This window comes from Taudactylus pleione, unplaced genomic scaffold, assembly GCF_031769625.1.
Source record: "Taudactylus pleione unplaced genomic scaffold, aTauple2 ptg000546l, whole genome shotgun sequence".
In the NCBI taxonomy this organism is placed as follows: Eukaryota; Metazoa; Chordata; class Amphibia; order Anura; family Myobatrachidae; genus Taudactylus; species Taudactylus pleione.
The window spans coordinates 2,321,279-2,347,220 of record NW_028284948.1 but is presented as its reverse complement, the minus strand read 5'-3'; the positions used below and the strand labels follow the sequence as shown (position 1 = coordinate 2,347,220).

The 25,942-nt window shown below is 41.8% G+C and overlaps 1 protein-coding gene across 1 annotated transcript in view; it reads left to right on the top strand.

Moving 5' to 3' along the window:
• Positions 1–22,831, top strand: part of OLFM3 (olfactomedin 3) — a 225,868-nt gene extending 203,037 nt beyond the window's left edge. Inside the window, exons 3-6 of the mRNA XM_088451313.1 lie at positions 3,697–3,852; positions 4,898–5,117; positions 20,908–21,014; positions 21,521–22,831. Of these exons, the coding sequence (XP_088307439.1) occupies positions 3,697–3,852; positions 4,898–5,117; positions 20,908–21,014; positions 21,521–22,198 (1,161 nt within the window). The 3' untranslated portion in view covers positions 22,199–22,831. The remainder of the gene's footprint in view (positions 1–3,696; positions 3,853–4,897; positions 5,118–20,907; positions 21,015–21,520) is intronic.
• Positions 22,832–25,942: the final 3,111 nt, after the last annotated feature.

The window sequence follows — 25,942 nt, the reverse complement described above, 5'->3', positions numbered from 1 at the left end:
GGGCGTGTCATGGACGTGATTTGGCATATTTTAAGAAAGTTAAAAGGAAGACTCTGTGCTAGCCTGGGTCTGCTTGAGGAGACAAAGCTCCAACTGCATCGATGATGGAGTAGTTGGATCCACCAGTGGACTTGAGCATTGCTGAAATATGCAAAGAGGGTGTTGCTCAGTACATTGCACATTTCCGCACAAGGGCAATGTTTAAACTTGCATTTGCATATTTTCGCAAATGCAAATCCACAACAAATTGCATTCACGCATGAATAGCACGCACCTCTGAATCAGGCCCTAAGTGAGCCTGTGGGTATCAATCTTTTATTGCATCTTGCATGAAGTTTTGCTATGTTATGCTTAATTTTTCTAAATCTGAGAAAGAGCATTGCTATATATTTAGACCTATTACAATGAAAAGCTAGTGCTGTGCATCTTTCAGTGCTTCAAAAGTAATGCTGTAGGGTTGAGCAAAAATCTATCAACCAAGTAAACCATCAGTTTGCAAGAGCTCTCATATTGCATTTCTCCAGACATCTCTTTTTAATAGGGTAGAGACCACTGTCTGTGCTCAATGCAGACAGATTCTTCTCACTGATAGCAGCTGATAAACAGTGTAATGGAAATACAGAGGAGCATGTAACACCTCAAATGCCAGAGAAGTGAAAGACAATGGCTTTTGTCTTAACCAACAACACTGCAATTCCATGGCCCATTTCAGCAAATGATAGGCAACAATTTTTTAAGCCCATTCTCACTAGTGTATGAAACAGTCTGTAGTCAGTGGCACCATAAGAGTGTGGGTGGATGTGTATGTTATAGTGTCTCTGGAAGCATAACCATGCCCCAAAATCGGTATAGTCACACCCAACATGCCTTGCCACATCTTTCCTAGTACCTGGATGTGAATGATCTCTTGGCGCCCCAGGATTTTAGTGTTTCTCTAGACTGCAATTACAGTAACTCTTGCTCTGGGTGTCTCCAGGCTGGGTCAATCAGTCTTATTCCTGTACTATTTGGATTGAAAAAAAGATGGTTTCAGCTAGACAAGATAAAATGTCAGTAGAATATAACCTGCAGTTGGCAGTGAGGTATTGATAGTCTCTATAATTCTTGTCTGTACTTTGGTAAAGAGTAGCATGGTGTGAGTGGCATCCTGCCTACGGCACCCCTCGCACAGGCCCTAGATACAGTATTAGATTTAATAGATGCAGCTCTAATAATAAAGTGCTAGCAAATGTAGAGAAAAATCAAAAATTCAGGGTCTTTTTAAGTTAAAAATAAAAATAATAAGAAAACAAATGTAAATATTTGGTATCACTATACTCGGGAAAGCAAGCAGATTGCATCAATAGGTATATTCATGGGATTGCAATGCAGCATATTTAAACAGTTTACTTTTCGTATATAACAGACATAAAATAATATTCATTCCAGTATGTTAACAAAAGAACCAATACTCTAAGGAAAATACTTAAACTAGAAGAAAATAGAATTATTCCCAACAAAACCATGAGATCATCTGGTGATAAAGTGGCTAAATAACTTTCTTGCAGCTCAGGTGTTTCCCTCAGTCCTGGCTCAGCTGTGGTGAAGGCAATTTGATGAAAATTATTTTTAATTTGTCTGACCTCAGAAATTAAAGAATAGGTGAGGAAATATCACATTATTTACAGCCGATGAATGAGAACAGAGCAGATGATTATATCAAGCGCTAATAATATTCACACAGCACAAAATATTCTCTCTGGAGAGTGCAGATATGTGGAAATCGGTTTGAATCCAGCCCACTAGGATTCATGGATCAGGAGTAGAAAACAAAACTTGCACACAAATTAATTCTGATAAAAGGGAAATTGATTTTTCACATAAACTATTATAGGATGCAACTAGATTATCTGTTCCTTGCAGAATGCCAATAATGTTGTATTATTAGACACTGTATGCTGCATGATGCATATAGACATTTTAAGAGTATGAAAATAAACCGAACACTGAAAATGTGTATTTTTTCCTATTTCGTATGTGTATGTGCTTATTTGTACTTTTTCATTTATATTCTGTTATTTTATAAATACAGTATAAAAGTATTTTCATCACCGTGCCATTATCTCCATCCCTGCTCATTATCTCACTCCCTGCTCATTATCTATTGGGTGCATGATTTCCTTAATGGCCATCAGTGGGTGGATTCCTCCAATTTGTTCCATCTGCTGACATGCAGAGGAATGTAGTAACTGTTTGTTGGTGTTCTCGTTAGAGGTGTAAGAAGATGGGTTGTCTGGCAATAGGTGCCTAGGAGCCATTTGGGTTCAGATTTTACAAAAAATAGATGGCATGTTAAGGAGAGTTGTTGCCCCACTTTTATTGCTCATTGGTTATGGATTCTGAAGTGCCCATTAAGCATGCACTACCTGATCAATGTCATAGGCACTTAGCAGTGCTTATTGCTGTTTGGTTGTTGTTGTTGTTGTTTTTTCTTTATTAGAGTTAAGCCTCCCGAAATCCAGATACAAAGCAGTTGAAGCTTGCTACCTCCAAAAAATGTGGGATCCAGGTGGCCATCTTGGATTTACATATGTTTTGATCACAATCCAAATAGCAATTATACATCTACAGTGATGGTTAAGGGGGGGAACAATCTATTTTTGATCACTTTAAAGCCAGATTATTTTTGCCTATTACCACTGGGTCTGAATAAGGATCCTTATGAGCAGAGAAGCTAGAAAATGTTGAATTAGTTCAGAATTCAAATTAATTTCCCTGTTATGGAGACTAAAGCTGGCCATACACTAGACCAACTTACATACTACAATCCAACTAGTTGGTTGGTTGGAATGAAATGCTGGTAATATATGGGAATAAATGACAATCAGCCATTTGCTCCAACCCCCAGAAAATGGACAAAAACTTTTTTATGGCATTTGGGAACATATTACTGAGTGTCATTTGCTTGCATACATTACCAATTTTAAATCCAACCAACCAGCTAGTTGGGTGGTTGGATTAAAGTTGGTCTAGAGTATGGCCAGCTTTAAAATATTTTTGCAATACAATCACTAGTAGACCCAGAATGAAACTGAGTTTAAAATTTTGAGGTTTCTGGTCACCAATCATGTTGTTTGCTTGCTTGAGATTGTTCGCATTTGAGTTTCACTATTTGCATTAAAATGTTTTCCTTACTTCTAAAACAATATTTGAACATTTTATTAAATAATGCGTCTTATTTTTTAAATTAAACTGTGAAAACCACTGTTCAAAGTCCCCCATTTCAGGGTAACTATTCAATTTTTGCATTACAAAAAGGACAAATTATTTTAACTTTAACTTAACATGCACAAACAAGCCAAACAAGCTACCATAGCACCTGCACAAACCATTAGTCCAACAGACATGAACATGGCCAAATTTGTTCAAATATGGTTGAACCTATTCAACTTCTACATTTTAAAATTTTTTGTAATGTCAAATTTCTAGCGAATTTTAAAAATTATAATTTAACTGTATCGAGAATCAGAAATGGCCAGTATGAGCATCTATATTTGTGAGACTGAGGAGGTGAGAGAACTTACTGCCCCTCCTGAGGAGGAGGAGGAGGAGGAGGAGGAGAAAATTAAACAGTTTATGGCAATTTCTATATGTATATATAAGATTTGATTAAAAATACAATGTGCATTGTGCAACATTATGTTGTGTTTTATTCAGGTGCAGAACATGTCACAATCGATAGAGGTGTTGAATCTACGCACACAGAGAGATTTTCAGTATGTGCAGAAGATGGAGACCCAAATGAAGGGTCTGAGGTCCAAATTTAGGCAGATTGAGGAAGATCGCAAAACACTCCTGACACGTCACTTTCAGGTGAGAACACTGAAATGAATAAAGTCTGTCATCGGACACAGGATTCTTAATAGCCTTCTTTGTTAACAACATTTCAGGCAAAAGCTTTTCCCTTCAGAAACGTTAACAAAAGCAATTGCTGCTCTGGGTGAGTCATTTGCAGTAATAAATATATAGTCAATTAACTCACAAATAAATGAAACAAATTAATACATAAAGGAAAGTGAAGCAAGATCATTTGTGGCAGTTCCAGCTTAATTAAATGTAACTGGCTTGGATGGTCCTTTCCAGTGGTGATCAGTCATAAAAATATATGAACAATATACTTTAGATGTTTTGGTAACATACCAATGAAATGCCATATAAATATATTGGATAAGAAGACACAATTTAAACTAATCATTGTTGCTAGATATTTTAGTTTTTATAACAATTCCATGTTATCTAATTTATGACATCCTGGAGCCTACACTAATGTGCACTGACGCAGCTTGCTAATGTAGGTAAAGGAGTAGACTAAAGTGCACACACGTGGGCAGATTCAATTGTTCTTCTCAGGCACCAGGACGCTGGCAGTCAGTCTAGAGGCCTAATTGTGCCATACGTCTCATGGGATGCAATTAATACAGACGTGATCACTGAATAAACTAGTAGATCAATGTAATGATCATCAGACCACATTTTCCACCTTACCTGATATAGATCCAGATCACATGTATAATTTGTGGTCAATTGCATGTAACCATCTGTAAAAATAACACTTATGGAATTTCAGAAACAGTACAGTCTTTGTCATGCTCCCTGTATAATCCAGATATGCCCACAGACCATTATTGTTACATTGGATATACGCACACAATTTATTATGGTTATGCTTTGTGCCATATCTGATCCTCCACAGCCACACCACTATATTCCTTGGCTACAATCTTTGCATCATGATCAGCCTAAAGTATTTTTGCATGCATACATTCATTTATACTTTCATTGTAAACATGCCTTATGTTTGATAGATGGATATTTGCACCAGGTCTTCTATTCATTGCAAATAATCTCTTCCTTAAAGGATCTCAAAGAGAAGATGGATGAGCTGCAGCCACTAATCCCTGTTTTGGAGCAGTATAAGACAGATGCTCGTCTCATTACACAGTTCAAGGAAGAGATCAGAAATCTAACTGGAATTCTCACCAGCATTCAACAAGAGATTGGAGCATTTGACTATGAAGAACTGCACCAGAGGGTTTTAGGACTAGAGACTCGTCTCAGAGAATGCATGAAAAAACTGAGTAAGACAATACTTTTCTAATATGTTCTGTTCATATATTTTTCTGTATACCCTAACCAGACACCACTGAATCTTCAGGGTGTCTTTCACTGTTCACTAGAAAAGTGACTTGTGAGATGATTGGTTGCTTTAATAAATTATAAATATGGTGTTGTCTCAAGTTAAATGAGGGATAAAGCATCTAGTATTAATAAATTAAAGATGAGTAATATTTGAGGTCTTGAGCTCTCAGAAATGTTAGACATTCTGGGAAACAAATCTATGCCATGGCTCCCATCCGTAGTGGCTGGCTTTTGACTAAAGGGAAACAATTTTTTAATCAAGCCACTGAAGTACCATGCAGGTAGAGATGATGGGTCAGCAAAAGTGCTGCAAGGGGAGAATGGGAAGGTGTAAATAGGTCAGTGTATAACAATAGCATTACAATAGCATAATAATAAATAAAACCAGTACTAATCACACCTACCTAAAATATAGTAATAATAATAATAATAATAATAGTAATAATAATTAACAGTCACTAAGGCAGAATCACATCATGTCTTCATTTTTGTATACTAAACATTTTAATAAAAATGTAAATTCAAATATACAAATATATACAAGTAAACACCACAACTTGTGCCACTACAGTATATCAAAATTTTCATATGTAGGCATCAACCAAGCTCATATAATTAATGGTGTACAAGCTTAATATATGTAAGACCTTTATATGGGAACCCCTACTGTGAATTTACCTCTAGCCAATCAGTGTTATACTGACCATAATAGCTTAGATGTTCCTAAGGAATAATTCAAAACCATTTTTCCAGAGACAATGCCCCCCCCCAAAAAAAAGGGATATTAGAGTGTTTTTTCATGACATTTTTTCAAACAAAATGCATAGTATTTAATAATTAGAGCATGAGAGGAGTGTGGTACACGGTAGTTCACAATAATGATCAACTTTACCTGGGATCACTTTTGTCAAGAATATGGCTGTGGCACTTCCCCTGTGTTTTCTTAAATGTGTCATGTGTATTACATGTTAAGATTTTTGCATTTAAACTGTCCAAAAGCAGAGGTTCCCAAACTCCACCATTACAGTCCAGGTTTTAGGAATATCCATTCTTAAGTCCAGATGGCAGAGGTGTAACTAGGGTATTTGGAGCCCAGGGCAAATTTTAAAATGGAGCCCCAGCCCCCATGTGCATGCCTTAGGCGCGCGCAATGAAAATGGGCGTGGTCACAAATAATGGGCATGTCAACATGACACACCCCTATCATCACTCTGAACATTCCTTATGCACTTTAATGCAGTGCCCCTTATACAGCCCCCTTATACAGTACCTCCAGTATGCAATGCCTTCAGCAGTGGTCCCGCTTATGCAGCCCCCCATTAGTTCCCCTTATACAGTGCCTCCAGTAGTGATCCCCCTTATGCAGGCCCCCAGTAGTGCCGCTTATACAGTGCCCCCAGTAGTGGTCCCCCTTAAGCAGGCCTCCAGTTGTGCCCCTTATACAGTGCCCCGAGTAGTGATCCCCCTTATGCAGAGCCCCATGTAGTGGTCCCCCAAAGCAGTGCCCCCAGTAGTATTCCCCCCAGTAGAGGTCCCCTCCAGCACTGTCCCCAGTAGAGGTCCCCCCCCAGCAGTGCCTCCAGTAGTAGTCCTCCAGTAGTGCCCCCAGTAGACCCCTCAGCAGTGCCCAATGTAGAGGTCCCCCCAAGTAGTGCCCCCATAGTAGTAGTCCACCCCCCAATGCAGTGCCTCAGTATAGGTACCCTCCAGTAGTGCCCCCAGTAGAGGTACCCCCCAGTACTGCCCACAGTAGAGTTCCCCCCAGTAGTGCCCCCATAGTAATAGTCCACTCCCCATGCAGTGCCCCCATACAGGTACCCCCCAGGAGTGCCCCCAGTAGAGGACTCCCAGTAGTGTCCACAGTAGAGGTCCCCCCCAATAGTGCCCCCATAGTAGAATTTCCCCCCGATGCAGTGCCCCAAGTAGAGGTACCCCCCAGTAGTGTCCCCAGTAGAGGTACCCCCAGTAGTGCCCCTAGTAGAAGTACCCCTTAGTAGTGCCACCAGTACTAGTCCACACCCCCAGTCCACACCCCCAGATGCAGTGCCCCCAGCAGTAGTCTCCGTCCTGTCCCCGACAAACACAGAAGTAAATAAAAGAAAAAAAATACCCTTACCTGAATCCACGCTCTGTGTCCTCCCGGGACGGCGCGCTCTGCATTATGGGAGAGACGTCATGAAGTCTCTCCCATTGCCCACTGCAGGAGCCGGAAGGCGGAGTTCATGAGTGAGCTCCAGCCCGGCTCTTGTAGTGGAAGCTGCGGCAGTCAATGAGAGTCTGTCTGACTCTCATTGGCTGCTGATTAACACACATCGCCGCCACGCTGGTGGTGATGTGTGTGTAAATACACAGCCTGAGCCCCCCCGCCTCCCACCCTCCACCTGGCACTATTGGGTAAGCGCTCAGGGAGATGGAAGGGAGTCAGCTGTGGAGTACAGGACCGGCATTGGGCACTGGGAAGCCTGGCGCCGATCCAGTCACAGTGCACTGTGTCACTACAGTACACACGCCACGATGACAGTTAAGCATACACATGCTGCCCGCTGATGCTGGTTACTTGGAGTCATTAAATACATTATTAAAGTCACAGAGCTGCACATTTTCTGGAGGTCTATACAGGTGAATGGCCAAGATTCACCACCATGGACATAGAGATCAGGGACAGGCCTCGGTACTGGAGGGTTTGTGGGCAAATAGTATGCGGCAAAGTGGCCCACACACTCCAAAGGCAAGATGCCATGTACCCCTTAGCCAGGGACAGATCCAATGGGGTGGGGGAGATGTTCAGTGTGATTGCTCCCCTTCACACAGCAGTCATAGAGAGACTGCTACTGCTCTGTGGTAGCAACCTCCCTGGACCCTCAGCAGTCCAGCACACAGCAGTGTGTACTGGGCTGGTGAGAGAGGCTGCTGCCACTGACAGGTATGAAGTGTTAGATATTTATACTGAAACAATCAATTATATATCATTTATGTGGTATATTTCATCGACATTCAGGATATTGAAATGTATAGAATATCACTCTGTCAAATGTGACATTCACAATGTCAACAGTGACAGCGGTGCCAATAGGAGGACAATATCATCCCCCATTGTAATGTATATGGCCATGCCCCCCCCCCTCCAGTACCCAGGCCCTTGTCAGCTCTCGATGACCCTGGATACTGACAAAATTTCGACATTCACTATGTCAACAACAGGAACATTCCATTTAATCTTACCCTAAGCCTAACCATAATTGCAGCCTAACCCTAATGTAACCCTAACCCTAATTAGAGCCTAACCTTAACTGATGCCTAACCATAACTCTAAAATACTGTGCAACATTCTAGCGGTTGACATTGACAATGTCAACATTCTGACAGTGTAGACATTATGCCAGTGTCAACATTCTGAACATGTCGACATTCTGAATCTCGACATACAGAACATGGTGACGTTATGCTGTCAATGAACCATAAATCAAGCCCCTTTATAATGTATACTCAAAATGCACTTTGATACAATTTCCCCTCCTTTGTTTCTAAACATCAATCTCCTGATACTATTTTCCTTTTAACATAAAGAAAAGTGTAAAGTGACACATGGCTGAGCAGTTAATGTATTGTCTCCATTGAACAGTTTAGTTATGGTTGTCCTTCTATGAAATTGCATTAAAAACTCTGACGTCATTGTTGAAGTATTAGCAAAAGTCCCAAAGGAAGCAGAAGCCCTGTCTAATGGTGCAGACATGCCTGGTTAAATGTCCTCCTCTGCAGGAGCTTAAGTGTGTAATAGTTATTGGAGGTCGCTTCGTACATATATTTTCTAAATATCTATTTTTACTGCAAAACGTAGAAAATATTTTCATAGAAATTAGGATGGGCATGAAAGTATTTATTTTCTCATTTTGCAAATGTAATTTTAATTAGGTCCAGAATAATATTTTAATGAAAAGATGCTACTGTATTTATCACAATCTTGTGCTGCTATATTAAGATGCATGAGTGTTCATGGAGCACCATGGGGAGTCTCCAAGGATAAATTAAATCAGTCACCAAGAAAATTAGTATTGTCTTGTATATTGTATTTTCTTATGTGCTTATGTGGGGAAATGGACAAACTGTAATCAACTGTCTGTTGATATACACCAATTAGCCATACCCTTAAAACCACCAGCCTAAGATTGTGTAGGTCAAACAGCTTAGACCAGCCCAGTCAAGGCATGGACTCCACAAGACCTCTGAAGGATTTCTGTGGTATCTTGCACCAAGACATTGGCAGCAGATCTTTTAAATCCTGTAAGTTGCGAGGTGGGACCTCCATGGCTTGTTTTCCAGCACATTCCACAGATGATCAGTTGGATTGAAATCTGGGGAATTTGGAGGCCAAGCCAACATCTTGAACCCTTTATCATGTTCCTCAAACCATTCCTGAACTATATTTGCAGTGTGTCAGGGTGCATTATCCTGCTGATAGAAGCCACTGCCATCAGGGAATACCATTGCTATGAAATGGTGTACTTGGTATGCAACAATGTTTAGATGGGTGATACGTAAAATTAGCATGAATTCCAGGATACAAGGTTTCCCAGCAGAACATTATCCAGAGGATCACAATACCTTCACTGCACATGCATCCGCCCTTCCACATGATGTAAAATAAAACGTAATACATCATACCAGGCCACCATTATTCCATTAATCCATGGTCCAGTTCTGATGCTCACATGTAGGTGTTTTTAGATGTGGATAGGGGATTTACTTAGGATACCGGTGAACGTTATCCCGCCTGCCAATATCCTGACAGCCACATCCCGATATGGGACTAAAGACAGGCATCGAAATCTCAAAGCCTATCATTAGCCCCACTACTAAATCCTGACACCCGGCTTACCAAATGATGCTAAGTCGGGTGTCTTAGCATGTAGTAGCGGGCAGGGAGGCTTAGTGTTAGGGACCCCCAGGGGGACTTAGGGTTAGTCACCCCCCCAGGAGGGTTAAGGTTAGGGTAGGGAAAGGGGGGGATAGGTTTAGGCACCACTAGGGGGGGTTAGGGTTTGGCACCCCCCTGGAAGGGTTAGGTTTAGGGTGCGGGGAGGGGGGTTAGTTTTTGGCACTAATAGGGGGAGGTTAGGGTTAGACACTAAGTGGGGAGGTTAGGGTTAGGCACCCCTAAGGGATGGATAGGGTTAGGGGGGAGAGGGGATAGAGTACTTTCCTGATGTTGTCGGGATTCCGACCCATCGGGCTGCCACTGTCGGTATTTGATCCGGTGGCTAAACAGCCGCCGGCATTACGTACCAATTCCGTTGAGAGGGGTCAACTTGGGCACTCTAACCTATCTGTGGCTACACAGACCCATATATGCAGCAAGCTGCAATGCACTGTGTTCAGACACATTTCTATCATAGCGAGCATTATTTTTTTCAGCAATTTGTGCTACAATAGCTCTTCTGTAGAATAGGACCAGATGGGCTAGCCTCTGCTCCTTACATGCATTAGTGAGCTTTGAGTGCCCATGACCCTGTGAGCGATTCACCAGTTGTCCTTTCTTGGACCACTTTTGGTCGGTACTAACCACTGCATATCGGGTACAACCCACAAGACCTGCCACTTTGCAGAAGGGCTTACCCAGTGATATTGCCATCAGAATTTAGCCCTTGTCAAAGTCACTCAGATCATTACACTTGCCCATTTTTCCTGCTTCGAACAGATCCACTTCAAATAATGACTGTTCACTTGCTGCCTAAAATATTCCACGTCTTTAAGGTTGGGGTGTGATCTTGATCTGGCAATCTTTCTTATAACGATGTTTCCTCAATTAGCACATAAAACACCTAAACATTTTTAAAGTGCATAGTTTAATATTTTAAAAATATTTTCTCATCCACAATAAGTGGCAGACTTCAGCCACTAGGGGTTTTTTATTCCTTTCTCTCAGTTAAATAACTCTTCTAAATTATAATTACTAGGGGTGAGCGGGTTCGGAATTCTGAAATCTGAACCCCCCCGAGCCCTCCTGATCCGAGGCCGATCCGAGTCAGGCTCGACTTTTCCCGCCTGACTCAAGGCAAAACGTCATCATCCCGCCTTCCGGGTCTCGCGGGTTTTGGATCCTATATAAGGTACCCGCGTCGGAGCCATTTTCTCACTTGGCTGTGGACAGTGAAGAGGGAGGGTGGGAGTTAGGGCTGGCTGGGCTGTGTAGTGTAGTGTAGTGCAGAGTAGTGTTGTGCTGTGCTGCGCTGTGCTGCTGTTGTCCATAGGGGCTGTGTCCAATACTTCAAAGTCCACAGGGGCTGGCTGTGTTGTGCTGTGCTGCTGTTGTCCATAGGGGCTGTGGCCCTCATTCAGAGCCGCTCGTTAGCGGCAGTACGCTCGTTCCGAGCGATGTTTGCACATCTGCGCATGCGTACGCTTTTTAGTACGCATGCGCGAACCAGTCAGTGCGGCCGAAAATTGTTGGTACGCAATATAGCGAGTGTCTGCTATTTTGAGTGACAGAATGAGGCGTATGTGGGTGGTAACAGGGGAAGGTGCTTGAAAATGGGGAGTGGAGATCCGAACGCAGGCGTGCTTAAAGGTCAAAACGGGCGTTTTATGGGTGTGCATATTTAAAACAGCCGCGTCATTGACCACGTCACTGGGTTATTTTATAGCCAGAACTGCTCGCAAATTTGTGGTAGCAAACACCAACCACAAGAATAGCGAGCAGTTCATACGCTGGTCGATGTACTCGATTAATCTAATAAATAGCGGACATGACGTAGGATGCGAGCGGCCAGGGGGCGTTTATAACAAATAAACGAGCGTATGTTTTGCTCGCTCGTTCAGACTTAGAGGTGTGAACAGACTGCAATGTGCGTACGGATCATTTGAATAGCCACCCCTTGTTTTTAAACGAGCGACCACAAATAGCGTACGGCTCTGAATGAGGGCCTGTGTCCACTACTTCAAAGTCCATAGGGGCTGGCTGGACTGTGTTGTGCAGTCAGTTGTCCATAGGGGCTGTGTCCACTCCAAAGTCCTGTGCAGTGTCCCAGTCCTAAAGGGGTGCTGTAGTGTTGTCCAGGGGGTGCTCTGTCCGTCAGGGGTGCTCCCCCCAAGTGCTAAAAAAAAAATATTTTTTCTGTGTTTGTGAATTGTGTTCACTGTGGCTGCATGTGCATCAACAAAGGAGCAGCGCCAAGCGTGCGCCTGTGTCCCATTAGCAAAGGGCCAGCTGGCTTGTCCATTAAAGGGTGCTGTAACCCCCAAAGTACACTCCAAACAAAAAAAATATATATTTTCTGTGTTTGTGAATTGTGTGCGCAGTAGCCGCACGTGCATCAACAAAGTAGTACCAAGCGTGCGCCTGTGTCATAAGTAAAGGGCTGGCTGGCTTGACCATTAAAGGGTGCTGTAACCCCCAAAGTACACTCCAAACCAAATAAAAAAATATTTTCTGTGTTTGTGAATTGTGTGCGCAGTAGCCGCACGTGCATCAACAAAGTAGTGCCAAGCGTGCGCCTGTGTCATAAGTAAAGGGCCGGCTGGCTTGACCGTTAAAGGGTGCTGTAACCCCCAAAGTACACTCCAAACCAAATAAAAAAATATTTTCAGTGTTTGTGAATTGTGTGCGCAGTAGCCGCACGTGCATCAACAAAGTAGTGCCAAGCGTGCGCCTGTGTCATAAGTAAAGGGCCGGCTGGCTTGACCATTAAAGGGTGCTGTAACCCCCAAAGTACACTCCAAACCAAATTAAAAAATATTTTCTGTGTTTGTGAATTGTGTGCGCAGTAGCCGCACGTGCATCAACAAAGTAGTGCCAAGCGTGCGCCTGTGTCATAAGTAAAGGGCCAGCTGGCTTGACCATTAAAGGGTGCTGTAACCCCCAAAGTACACTCCAAACAAAATAAAAAAATATTTTCTGTGTTTGTGAATTGTGTGCACTGTGGCTGCACGTGTATCAACAAAGGAGCAGCGCCAAGCGTGCGCCTGTGTCCCATAAGTAAAGAGCCGGCTGGCTCATTTCTTAAAGGGTGGTATAACCCACAAAGTGCACTACTCTCCAGCAAAAATAAAAAAATATTTTCTGTGTTTGTGTGCGCCTTAGCTGCACGTATATATCAAATCGATATAACATAAATGGAGGACCAAACAGTCTCCGATAAAAATAAAATAGGGAAAGATCAAGAACCACTTCCTCCTAGTGCTGAAGCTGCTGCCACTAGTCATGACATAGACGATAACATGCCATCAACGTCGTCAGTCAAGGCCGATGCCCAATGTCATAGTAGAGGCCACATACAATCCCAAATGACAAAGTTCAGGAAAATGACCTTAAAAAAAACATTTAAATCATCTGAAGAGAAACGTAAACTTGCCAATATGCCATTTATGACACGGAGTGGCAAGGAACGGCTAAGGTCTTTCCCTATGACTAGTGTGTGTCATACTAGTATGACTAGTATGTTCATGACTAGTGGTTCGGCTTCACATGACGATGGAAGCCCTCCTCCCGCTAAAAAAATCAAATGAGTTAAGCTGGCAAAAGCACAGCAAAGAACTATGCGTTCTAAGAAGACATCACAAATCCCCAAGGAGAGTCCAAGTGTGGTGGCAGTTGCGATGCCTGACCTTCCCAGCACTGGACGGGAAGAGGTGGCTCTTTCCACCATTTGCACGCCCTCTGCAAGTGCTGAAAGGAGCACCCACAGTCCACTTGCTGATATGCAAATTGAAGATGTCACTGTTGAAGTACAACAGGATGAGGATACTGGTGTAGCTGGCGCTGAGGAGTTGGCGAGGAGGATTCTGATGGTGATGTGGTTTGTTTAAATCAGGCTCCGGGGGAGACAATTGTTGTCCGTGGGATGAAAAAGCCCATCACGGTCATGCCTGGGCAGAAAACCAAACATTCCACCTCTTTGGTCTGGCAATATTTCTATCCAGACAACAACTGTCTTGCCATATGTACCATATGTAAAGGTGAAATAAGTAGGGGTAGGGACGTTAACCACTTAGGAACATCCTCCCTTATACGGCACCTGCAGCGCGTTCATAAAAAGTTATTGTCAAGTTCAGAAACTTTGGCTAAGACCGTAAGCAGTCCAGGGACACCTAAATCCCGTTGTCCTGTTGTATTCAAGCGCCTGCAAACCACACCATCAACTCTTTCCTCGTCAATTTCCTCCTTAGTCAGGATCGGAAGTAGTCCTGCAGGCCATGTCACTGGCATGACTGACTCTCCTATCCGGGATACCTCCAGAGGATCCTGCATTGCTACACCTCCTGCTGCCGCTGCTGCTGTTGCTGCTGCTGGGAGCCGTTCATCATCCAAGAGAGGAAGTAGGAACACCACTACTTTTACTAAACAATTGACCTTCCAACAGTCCTTAGCGAGGAGGATGAAGTACGACAGCAGTCATCCTGAAGCAAAACATATAAATGAGGCCTTGACTGCTATGTTGGTGTTAGACGTGCGTCCGGTATCCGCCATTAGTGCAGTGGGATTTAGACAATTGATGGAGGTAGTGTGTCCCTGGTTCCAAATCCCGTCTAGATTCCACCTGCATCCTCAAAGCAGCAGCGACAAGCGTCCATCTGTCTGTTAAAGGGTGGTGTAACCCTCAAAGTGCGCTCTACAAACAATAACAAAAATCTTCTTTTTTTTTCTGTCTTTGTGAAATGTGTGGGCTGTAGCCGCACCTGCATCCTTAAAGCAGCAGCGACAAGCGTGCTTCTGTCTGTTAAAGGGTGGTGTAACCCTCAAAGTGCGCTCCACAAACAATAAAAAAATTCTTCTTTTTTTCTGTCTTTATGAAATGTGTGGGCTGTAGCCGCACCTGCATCCTTAAAGCAGCAGCGACAAGCGTGCGTCTGTCTGTTAAAGGGTGGTGTAACCCTCAAAGTGCACTCCACAATCAATAAAAAAAATCTTTTTTTTTCTGTCTTTGTGAAATGTGTGGGCTGTAGCCGCACCTGCATCCTTAAAGCAGCAGCGACAAGCATGCGTCTGTCTGTTAAAGGGTGGTGTAACCCTCAAAGTGCGCTCCACAAACAATAAAAAAAATCTTCTTTTTTTTCTATCTTTGTGAAATGTGTGGGCTGTAGCCGCACCTGCATCCTTAAAGCAGCAGCGACAAGCATGCGTCTGTCTGTTAAAGGGTGGTGTAACCCTCAAAGTGCGCTCCACAAACAATAAAAAAATTCTTTTTTTTCTGTCTTTGTGAATTGTGTGCACTGTGGCTGCACGTGCATCAACAAAGGAGCAGCGCCAAGCGTGCGCCTGTTTCCCATAAGTCTGTTAAAGGGTGGTGTAAGCCCCAAAGTGCTCCAAAAAATAAAAAACATTTTTTTTTCTGTGTTTGTGACTTGTGTGCAATGTAGCCGCACGTGCATCAACACAGTATCAGCGCCAAGCGTGCGCCTGTGTCATAAGTCAAGGGCCGGATTGGACATCTGGTCCGGACTGAGGGACATGCCAACAATTTCTGACAAGTCTACTGTCACTGCATATGATACTGTCCTCAAAGCAGCAGCGACAAGCGTGCGTCTGTCTGTTAAATGGTGGTGTTACCCCCAAAGCGCGCTCCAACAAAATAAAATAATCTTCTTTTTTTCTGTGTTTGTGTGTGAAATGTATACGCAGTAGCCACACCTGCATCCTCAAAGCAGCATCGACAAGCGTGCTTCTGTCTGTTAAAGGCTGGTGTAACCCTCAAAGTGCGCTCGGCAAAAAATAAAAAATTCTTTTTTTTTCTGTCTTTGTGAATTGTGTGGGCTGTAGCCGCACCAGCATCCTCAAAGCAGCAGCGACAAGCGTGCGTCTGTCTGTTAAAGGGTGGTGTAACCCTCAAAGTGCGCTTCACAAAAAATATATATATTTTTTTTTTTTCTGACTTTGTGAATTGTGTGGGCTGTAGCCGCACCAGCATCCTCAAAGCAGCAGCGACAAGCATGCGTCTGTCTGTTAAAGGGTGGTGTTACCCCCAAAGTGCTCTCCAACTAAATAAAATAATCTTCTTTTTTTCTGTGTTTGTGTGTGAAATGTATGCACAGTAGCCGCACCTGCATCCTCAAAGCAGCAGCGACAAGCGTGCGTCTGTCTGTTAAAGGGTGGTGTAACCCTCAAAGTGCGCTCCACAAAAAATAAAAAATTCTTCTTTTTTTTCTGTCTTTGTGAATTGTGTGGGCTGTAGCCGCACCTGCATCCTCAAAGCAGCAGCAACAAGAATGCGTCTGTCTGTTAAAGGATTATATCGGTGACAGCATCCAAGTAGGCATGTCAGACAGTCCGTACCTGTACTGGCAGGAAAAAGAGGCAATTTGGAGGTCCCTGTACAAACTGGCTCTATTTTACCTGAGTTGCCCCCCCTCCAGTGTGTACTCCGAAAGAGTGTTTAGTGCAGCCGGGAACCTTGTGAGCGAAAGGCGTAGGAGGTTGCTTCCACAAAATGTGGAGAAGATGATGTTCATAAAATGAATTATCAACTCTTCCAGGGAGACCAGCCTCCAGAACATACAGAGGTACCTGTGGTTGTGGATTCCAGTGGGGAAGAATTAATACTCTGTGAGGATGAGGATGTACACAACACTGAAGAGGGTGAGGAATTGGTGGATGAGGACGACATCTTGCCTCCGTAGAGCCAGTTTGTGCAGGGACAGATTAATTGCCAGCTTGTTTTGTGGGGGCCCAAACGAACCAATCATTTCAGCCACAGTCGTGTGGCAGACCCTGGCGCTGAAATGTTTGGTTTGTTAAAGTGTGCATGTCCTGTTTATACAACATAAGGGTGGGTGGGAGGGCCCAAGGACAATTCCATCTTGCACCTCTTTTTTTTCTTTGAATTATGTACTGTTTGGGGCCTAGTTTTCAAACTGCCATCCTGTCTGCCACTGCAGTGTCACTCCTAGATGGACCATGTGTTTGTGCCGCCCACTCGTATCTCTTAGCATAGTCATCCAGCTACCTCGGTACAACCTTTTGGACATAAAAACACTATTGTGAGGTGTGAGGTGTTCAGAATAGACTGGAAATGAGTGGAAATTAAGGTTATTGAGGTTAATAATAGCATAGGAGCAGAAAAACACACAAATTCTGTGATTTTAGCTGTTTGTATGCTTTTTTAAAAAAAAATACAGATCCAAAACAAAAAAACCCAGAACCCAAAACACGGAAGGGTGGTTTTGGCAAAACCAATCCAGATCCAAAACACGAAGAAAGATCCAGATCCAAAACCAAAACACAAAACATGAAAAGCGGCCGATGCACACCCCTAATAATGACCCTATAATAGGTATAGGTATGCCTGTAATCCCCTTTAGGGATACTCAGATGGAAACCGGGATCAGGCATGTACAGTGTAACTATGGTGGGAAAACGTGATCACTCCACAATCCCAGAGTTAATGGCTGCTCCCAGATGTGTAAGCTTTGTTGACCTCTCAAGTCCCATCTATCATGCATTTCAAGATAATCTTTATTCAGGAGATGAGCACTGGAACACATTGCGTTTCAAAGACTGGAAATTACACATATATATATATATATATATACAGTATGTATATATATATATATATATATATATATATGTACTGTATATATAATATGCACATGCACTTTTGTTCCCTGATGACGGGGCAATCCCCAAATGTTTGCGATAGATAGATAGATAGAATATATATAACTAAGCAGAGGCGGGCTGGGCCGGGGGGCAGGGTGACATATGCCCCCTGGGCCTGTCCAATTTTCTGCACTTAGGGCCGGCCGCTGGTCCCTGCAGAAATGGCTGCGCTTGGCAGTGCTTAGCGGGAATCGAGCAGAGTCTGACACATGGCCCTACCCCCTTATGTGCCGGCTCTCTCCCCTTCTGCCTGCTTTCTGACAGAAGCGGCCTTGCTCATTCAGCATCATCCCCTGAGAGGATATGCCCCTCACTGCCTCTAATGCATGGCTCATGCTTTCTCCTGTCCCCGCTGGCTGCTCCCCTCTACCTATAATACCCAGCACCTTGCCCTCTTCTCCAATTCCCACCCACTCTTTACTTGGCACCCAACTCCTCCTGGCTCCTCTCAACCCCTATTACATGCTGGGGCACCAAAAGTGGGGCTGGAGGGGCCGGGTCTGACTCCGCTCATCTGTGTGGGGGTGGGGGTGGGGGTGGGGGGAACGGTCACACCTCCCTCCTCTAGATTTGTACTGTGCAAAAATTTTCTTTTTCTTTTTTTCTGAGGGGACGTGGCCACAGCTCCCGTGAATAGGCCACGCCCCTTCTATTCTCTATGGCCCTGAATACACGAGAGTGGTACCTGTCTTACTTGTCCTGTTCCAACCTACTACTCCTGATCCTGGCTCTCCTCTAATACCAGGCAAGCACCCCTCCTCCTATGCCAGCCTATTTCTCCTGTCCCTATCTATCCTCTAATACCCAGCACCCCTCCTCTTCCTCCTATGCCAGCCAATTTATCCTATCCCTGGTTCTCCTCTAATACCTATTACCAGCACCCCTCCTCCTCCTTCATTACCAGCCTACTCCTCCTGTGTTCTGTCCCCATTTCTCCTCTAATACCAAGCACCCCTCCTCCTCCTATGATATTTCTCCTGTACCTGGCTATCCTTTTATGCCGATTACCCAGCATCCCTCATCTTCCTCCAATACCAGCCTACTCCTCCTTTGTTCTTGTCTCCGCTTCCTACACATGAAGAAGAAGAGGGGCCATAAGGAACTGCAGCCAGAGTCAGAGCCCCCATCCAGTTCCCATAGAATAACATAAAGGTAAGAGAAAAGCCAGTCTACACACACACAGACAATATATGTATATGATACACATTACACGCACACACTCACTATGCAGGAGCTGCAGGTAATAGAAGAGAGCAGGACTAGGTGTCATTAGGCCCATTCTCTCGCAGCAAAATGCGAAGACCCCTCTGATATGCCGGGGATGTAACTCTCTGGCACAGCGGTTATCACTAACGCTGTCTCTGCGAATTACGTTTAGTAAATAGCAGGGATAATTTTGTTGGGAAGTATAGTGTTGCATTAAACAAATGCTTTATTTCAAGAATCAAGCATTTGTTTTTTTAATTCTGATGACATATCTGTAGAACAGGGAGTACCATCTTGATAGTTAAAAATTAGGACTGACACTCATGGGCCAGTGCTTTGTACATGCCCCCCCCAGCTAAACTTTGCCAGCCAGCCCGTGTAACTAAGGTATGTGCCATCTCCTACATGCATGCACATCTGTCCAATAGAATGTTAAACAAGACAATTGTTATCACATAAATTTTAAACATGAGATATGATTTCTGATTTAAGGCATAGTTGCGCACAGGCTTTGTGCAGGCAATTTAGGCCAAACCACATGGTTAAACAAAAAAATACAGTTTTTAACCTGTATTATCATCTAGCCAGGACTACTCAACATTGCTCCCAGTCTCTAGAGAGGCACAAAATCGATCTGGCCTCCACTCATACTGTAGAGATACTTGGCAATGGGTACCAGGGTAAAAATGTTCAAATATACTAGCTGTTGTAGTGGTGCTACAAATGTCAGCATGCATTAGATCATGACTTCATTCTATACAAGTGTGTTTCCCTTTTCTAAAATAAATTAATACATAATATTAGCTTGGTTAGTTATATAAATATATTGTGTTACTGTACTGTCAGTTATATAAATAATTATTAGTGCCCCCATCTGGGGCGTAAGTTCATACCAGGAGCCTGGAGGAGAGATAGTTGTTGGTGCCATCCACACACCACAGTCCCAGCAGCGCTCACACACACTCCCCCTAACCCACATTCACTACCAACACTCCAGGAGAACCAACACACTCTTCCCTGTACATTCACTGCCAATACCTCAGCAAGAACCAACAAAGGAGGGATGACCATATACAGTAATCCAGCCTCTGCCTTTTATGTACATTGGTGTGGTTTCCTTGTTGAAAATTTTCCCTAGAGACCATACTCCAGGGTAGGGCCCAGAGAGAGGGAGGATCGCAGCACATGCTCCCTGGGCTTATTTCGGCTCTAGGGTGCATAAAGTAGAACCTGGAGCAATGAAGGTGGTCGGTGTGCATTGTCTTCTGTGCTCACAAGCTATTCCTGCTGTAAATAATGTTAAAAATTGAGGAGCCCTTCTACTTATGAGCAAGGTAGTCAATTAAATGGGTTGCTTTATCTATGATTGGCTGAGTGATGAAAGAGACTCCTGATTGGTTGCACGACTACTTGGTTTCCACATATTGATATATTTTGCAATGCTTTTACTACTTAATGTGTGAGATAATTTTAAAACCTTTATGTTTCATAGTCCCATAGTTCCTCAATAAAACCAGTTCTTAAAGATACTGTACATTTTTGTTGATCGTGTGCTATCAAATCTAGGTTCCCACTTGTTAAATTTTCTTACACCAGTAATGAAGACATATAGCACTATCTTCTATATAACAGTTCTATATAAGATATATAAAATGTTATTTAGCTTTATATTACAAATTTACAAATGCAAAGTATGTGCACTGTTGACTGTGTTATTATAGCAGTACATGTAGAGGAGATTTAGGACACATATTTGTATATAATATGAATAAATAATTTATTTTTTCATCAAGATGCTGTATATCAGACAAAAACATAATAACATCTGTTCTAAATGGATAAACATTTGGAGTGGTTGCATTATTTTGAACTGTTTTGATTGTCTAGGTTTTCCTTCATGTCCTCTTATACGTATCATGTTACATTTCTTTTAGCTTGTGGAAAACTAATGAAGATTACAGGACCAGTAACAGTGAAGGCATCTGGGCCAAGGTTTGGAGCTTGGATGACAGATCCTGTAGCCTCTGAGAAAAACAATCGTGTACGTATTCATAATCTGTAATCTACCAATGGATGTTTGAATTCTAAGAATTATTATTCTACCATGAAGTGCAACAATACTATATTAAATATGGCACTGATGAATATGGGGCCTCCTAAACACTATCATGAAGTCATACCAACCACAATGCCTGCTCCATACCCTGTCAGTATCCGATAGGGCAGAGTCCCTAATGCCAATATTAGCATCTGGCACATTAGACTGAATTATATATAGTAATTTTCTCAACTCATATGACTCCCTGATAAATACAATGTGAAACAATATCAAGTTTATACTTTAAGATATGTTTTCTTACATGACAGGGATCCCTGTGCTGCCAAGCCACATAGCATGTTCCTGGACCACGTTGACTATAGCTTTGTCTATAGATAAATAGATGGATATATACAGTACATGGGGATAGATTAATAAAATTGATGAAATATATATTACACATAATTATACCCTTGAATGCATGAGCATTGCATTATTTTTATTTGCAGGTTTGGTACATGGAAGGATTCACAACTAGCAAGATTGTGCGAGAGTACAAGTCACTGGCAGATTTTGTCACTGGAGCTGAATCCAGGACTTACACCTTACCAGTTAAATGGGCCGGTACCAGCCACTTGGTTTACAATGGGTCACTTTTCTTCAACAAGTATCAGAGCAACATCATCATTAAGTACAGCTTTGGTATAGGGAAGATTCTGGCCCAGCGTAGCTTGGACAACGCTGGTTTCAACAATGTCTATCCTTACACATGGGGTGGCTATTCTGACATTGATCTGATGGCTGATGAGTTTGGTCTATGGGCTGTTTATGCTACCAACCAGAATGCTGGCAATATTGTTATCAGCCAGCTACGACAGGACACATTAGAAGTGGTTAAAAGCTGGAGTACTGGATACCCCAAGAGGAGCGCCGGAGAGTCCTTTATGATTTGTGGCACATTGTATGTCACCAACAACCACCTTACTGGGGCCAAGGTCTACTACTCATACTCAACCAAGTCTTCTTCATATGAGTACATGGACATACCGTTCCATAATCAGTACTTTCACATATCCATGCTGGATTACAATGCCCGGGATCGTGCCCTCTATGCCTGGAACAATGGACACCAGGTGCTCTTCAATGTCACGCTTTTTCACATCATTAAGACGGATGGTGATGTTTGAAGTTCAACATAACCTGCATTCCACCCAGGGTCCCTCGCTCGTCTTTTAAAATACTGTTCTTCATTTACTGTATTTTCTTACCACTTTTTACTTCTGCTTTTTTCCATATCATTTACATCACTTTTTTCATTTTATACTTTTTATAACATTTATTTTTTCTCTTATGTTGAATGTGTTTCTACAGAAATGGGAAAAAAATGGTCACACTTTAATATGAACATTGTTAAAGTATGAACATCCTGGCGACCATTTTGTGCAGTGGTGCCATTTTGAAGCCATTTACTTCTGAATTCTGTGGTGTGTACTATAAAAAACAGCAGATTGCAAGTACTCCATAATGAGCCAGAGAAGCATTGGAAATGAAAGCTACACTCCTTTTTCTCACTTTTGTGAGAAAAAATAAGTAACAATTATTAAAAGGGACCATTAGTAATCTCAATCAAAGACAATAATAAAGTTCAAATATTACTGAAGCACTTATGGGATAGATCACTCATATTATGTCTTGGAAAACAATAATGCTTTATATAGTGTATCAAGGACATAAATATCAATGTTAAGAAAAATTATAATTTCCTCTGTTAATTCTCTTCTATTACACCAGTAATATAAAGCCACACATAAGAATTGGAAAACAACACCTTTTAAAACCAATGTCAAAATTACATACTTTCCATAGTTTTCAACAGTGCATATAAAGGGTATTCTCAGCTATCTCTACTGAATGAGCTTACAATGTGGACAACACTTGAAGTGTGGGTGACAGATCCTTAATTTAGCAGACTAGCAATTGTAATAGCTGGTGTGGAAGTGTGTGTCCACTTTAAGGTAGCACATAAACACTCTTTCCTACATATTTGCCTTCAGATGACAGCTTTGTACAGCCATCATTTGTGAGTGGGGGCAGCAAAACAATTGCGGCTATTAGTTTCTACCATGCAGCCAGTTTCACTGATATCTTCGAGTACAGCTGTGATATATATAATACATAAATATCACATATGTAACACCAGAGAATATGTACTTACAGTATTGAGTGCTCCCGTGGAGCTCTGTTATATTTTACTGAGTGAATGCTACAGACAACATTGCAATTGATGTAAAGCCAAACACACTTGTGAGTACCGGTCCATTCTTATATTGTTTTGGCCTATAAGAGTTAAACAGCATTTAACAGTCTTTAGTAAAGTGTGCTGAATACCTAATGTCTATGTGTATAAGCCCTTAACCTTGGGTAAAATACATTTCCTCAATCCAAAGGTGTTTAGTTTCAACTAAATGTGTCAAAAGCTGGGTACACACCATACGGTGTGATGTACCATGATGTACCGTTACATGCTGCATGTAACTACACTGCATCATTCGTTGCATTGTCCCAACTGCTGTGCAGAACAACAGATACTATGATGTGTTGAACAACTGTTGTGAATGATGGATTGGGCGTACACTAAATGATGTGTACAATATATTCTGCCGATTCACGACGGAATGCTATAGAGTACGATATATTTTATATAGTGTGTCCCAGCTTTAGAGAAACACTGTATGGCAATATAGCCTGCCACTCAAGTACTAAATCAACATATAATTTATCATCTCTAAAGAACTGACAAACAGTACAAAGGTGCCTATTTCCAAACTGTGCAAGTGTTCTGTAAGCTATCATTGAATCAGATATCAGATTTTAGGTGACTTTTATAGTGTACTAGTGCTTTCAATAACTGTATAATTAAAAGAAAAAAAATATAATATATATATATATATATATATATATACAAACATTACAATATGTGAAACTTTCCTTATTAGTTTCAAGTTAAATGTTTACTACTGTACATGTAATATATTTTGGTAACAGGCAATAGGTTTTAATAAGAGTACTAAAAGCCTATATGACATACATTTGTAATCTTTAAGCATGGACTGTTATTAGCAATGGGGTAAAATAAACCTAAAACATCTGAACTTACGAAAAACAAGTGTTAGGATAAAGTGTGCCTTTATGACACACATGAGCTGTATCATTATTACATATTTGAAATGTATGTAAATATGTAGTATTGACTAGACTGCTATTGTAATGTAGCAAACCAAGGTCACTGCACAGCAGTAGGTTCAATTTCCACAGATGAAAATGCTGATCTAGCCACTATAAATTGTTATCTTCATTCACAATCCAGCAATTAATTACTCTCACTGCTAGTAAGTTAAGAAGAGCCGTAAAAGAGTCATTAAGCTTGGTCCACCCCTTACTCCTCTATCATATCACTGAATGACTCGCTGGCAGGTCTAATTATCCGTAATTATTAAGCCCTGGAGCGGCCTCCACTAATAAGTCATAACGATGGACAATTATTTGGTCTATTAATCACACTGACTCTATTAATACATTAAGACTATGAACAAGTAACCAGTGTGTGGTATTAATTTGCTGACTGCAAAAGAGATTGCATTTGCAAAAACTGCATCAGAATTTTTAAGTGAATGTGATCACTGGACATGTTTTACTAAAACAGCTTGCGGTTATTTAATTATTTATTTTGTTGCCAAGAGAAGTGGCATTTTCTAGGCTATTTAATATACGTCTATTTATATTTGGCTATTTCATCTTTTTTTGCACTTCAGTCTGTATCCGTATAATACTTATGTACTTCACTGTCCATTTGACAATTGACCATGTAATTTTTTATCAGTCTCTTCCTGATCATGCGCCTGTCACTCTCCATCTATCAGCACTTTGTTGTGGTATATACCTTGCCTGCTCTGAGCAGTGGTTGCAGTCTAGTCTTTAGGGAACTCCTTACAGTCCAGCACATTACAATATTCCTATTATATAATATGTAGTAACTACACTATTATAAACACTTGTAATTAAATAACTTGTAAATAATGGACTGAGGGGGCTCTGTAGTATCCTTTCTAAGGTCCTCTTCTCAAGTTGTAGTGATGCTGCACCAGTCTTGATCCTGTAATGTTGCATATCTACTTGTTAAAATAGAGACTGTGACATTCTCATTATGATATTTGGTTAGAAGTGAACTCTTTGGGAAATTGTCTTACAGTACTGTACATGAACAATCTAAACTTGGAAGCAACCCTTAAATCTAATGCAATTTGCTGTGTGGGGAGAACACAGTCTTAAATTTACCCTTGCTTATCAGGCACATTGAAGGTGTGTCCACATACAATACAAAACTGGGGTACTGGATTAAACCTTTAGTAAAAAGAAATACCTTCAAAGCTTTGGTCTGTGGGGAGTTACTGAAGAGCCATTTCTTTAAAATGAAAATTATACTGTAGTTGGAATATCAGTGGTTGAACTGAACTATTTGCCTTATCCAGTTTTTTTTAAGAATGACCTTGTCATTAATTTAGAAGAATTTCCAATAGAACTCCAGGGCATAAATTAAAGAATCTCTAATGTTTTTTTTTTTTGGAGTGTGCAAACAAATGATGGCAAAACATTTTCTGCTTTACAAATGTCATTGGTGGTGGCTACAGAACACATTTACTATGTAAGTAGCATTGTGCTACATGCTTATATGTAACTAAAATAGCAATTCAGACATTGGTTGTGATAGGAACGTGTCATTTTTGTTTTGAGCAATCATTTTTTCAATTGGTACATAGCATGGTAACACCAAGATGGTTGAGTAGCAACAACTATATTCCACATGGATGTCAAGCAAATAAATATCCAAAATTGTAGATTGGATACAATTTTATATCCTATGACATGTTTAT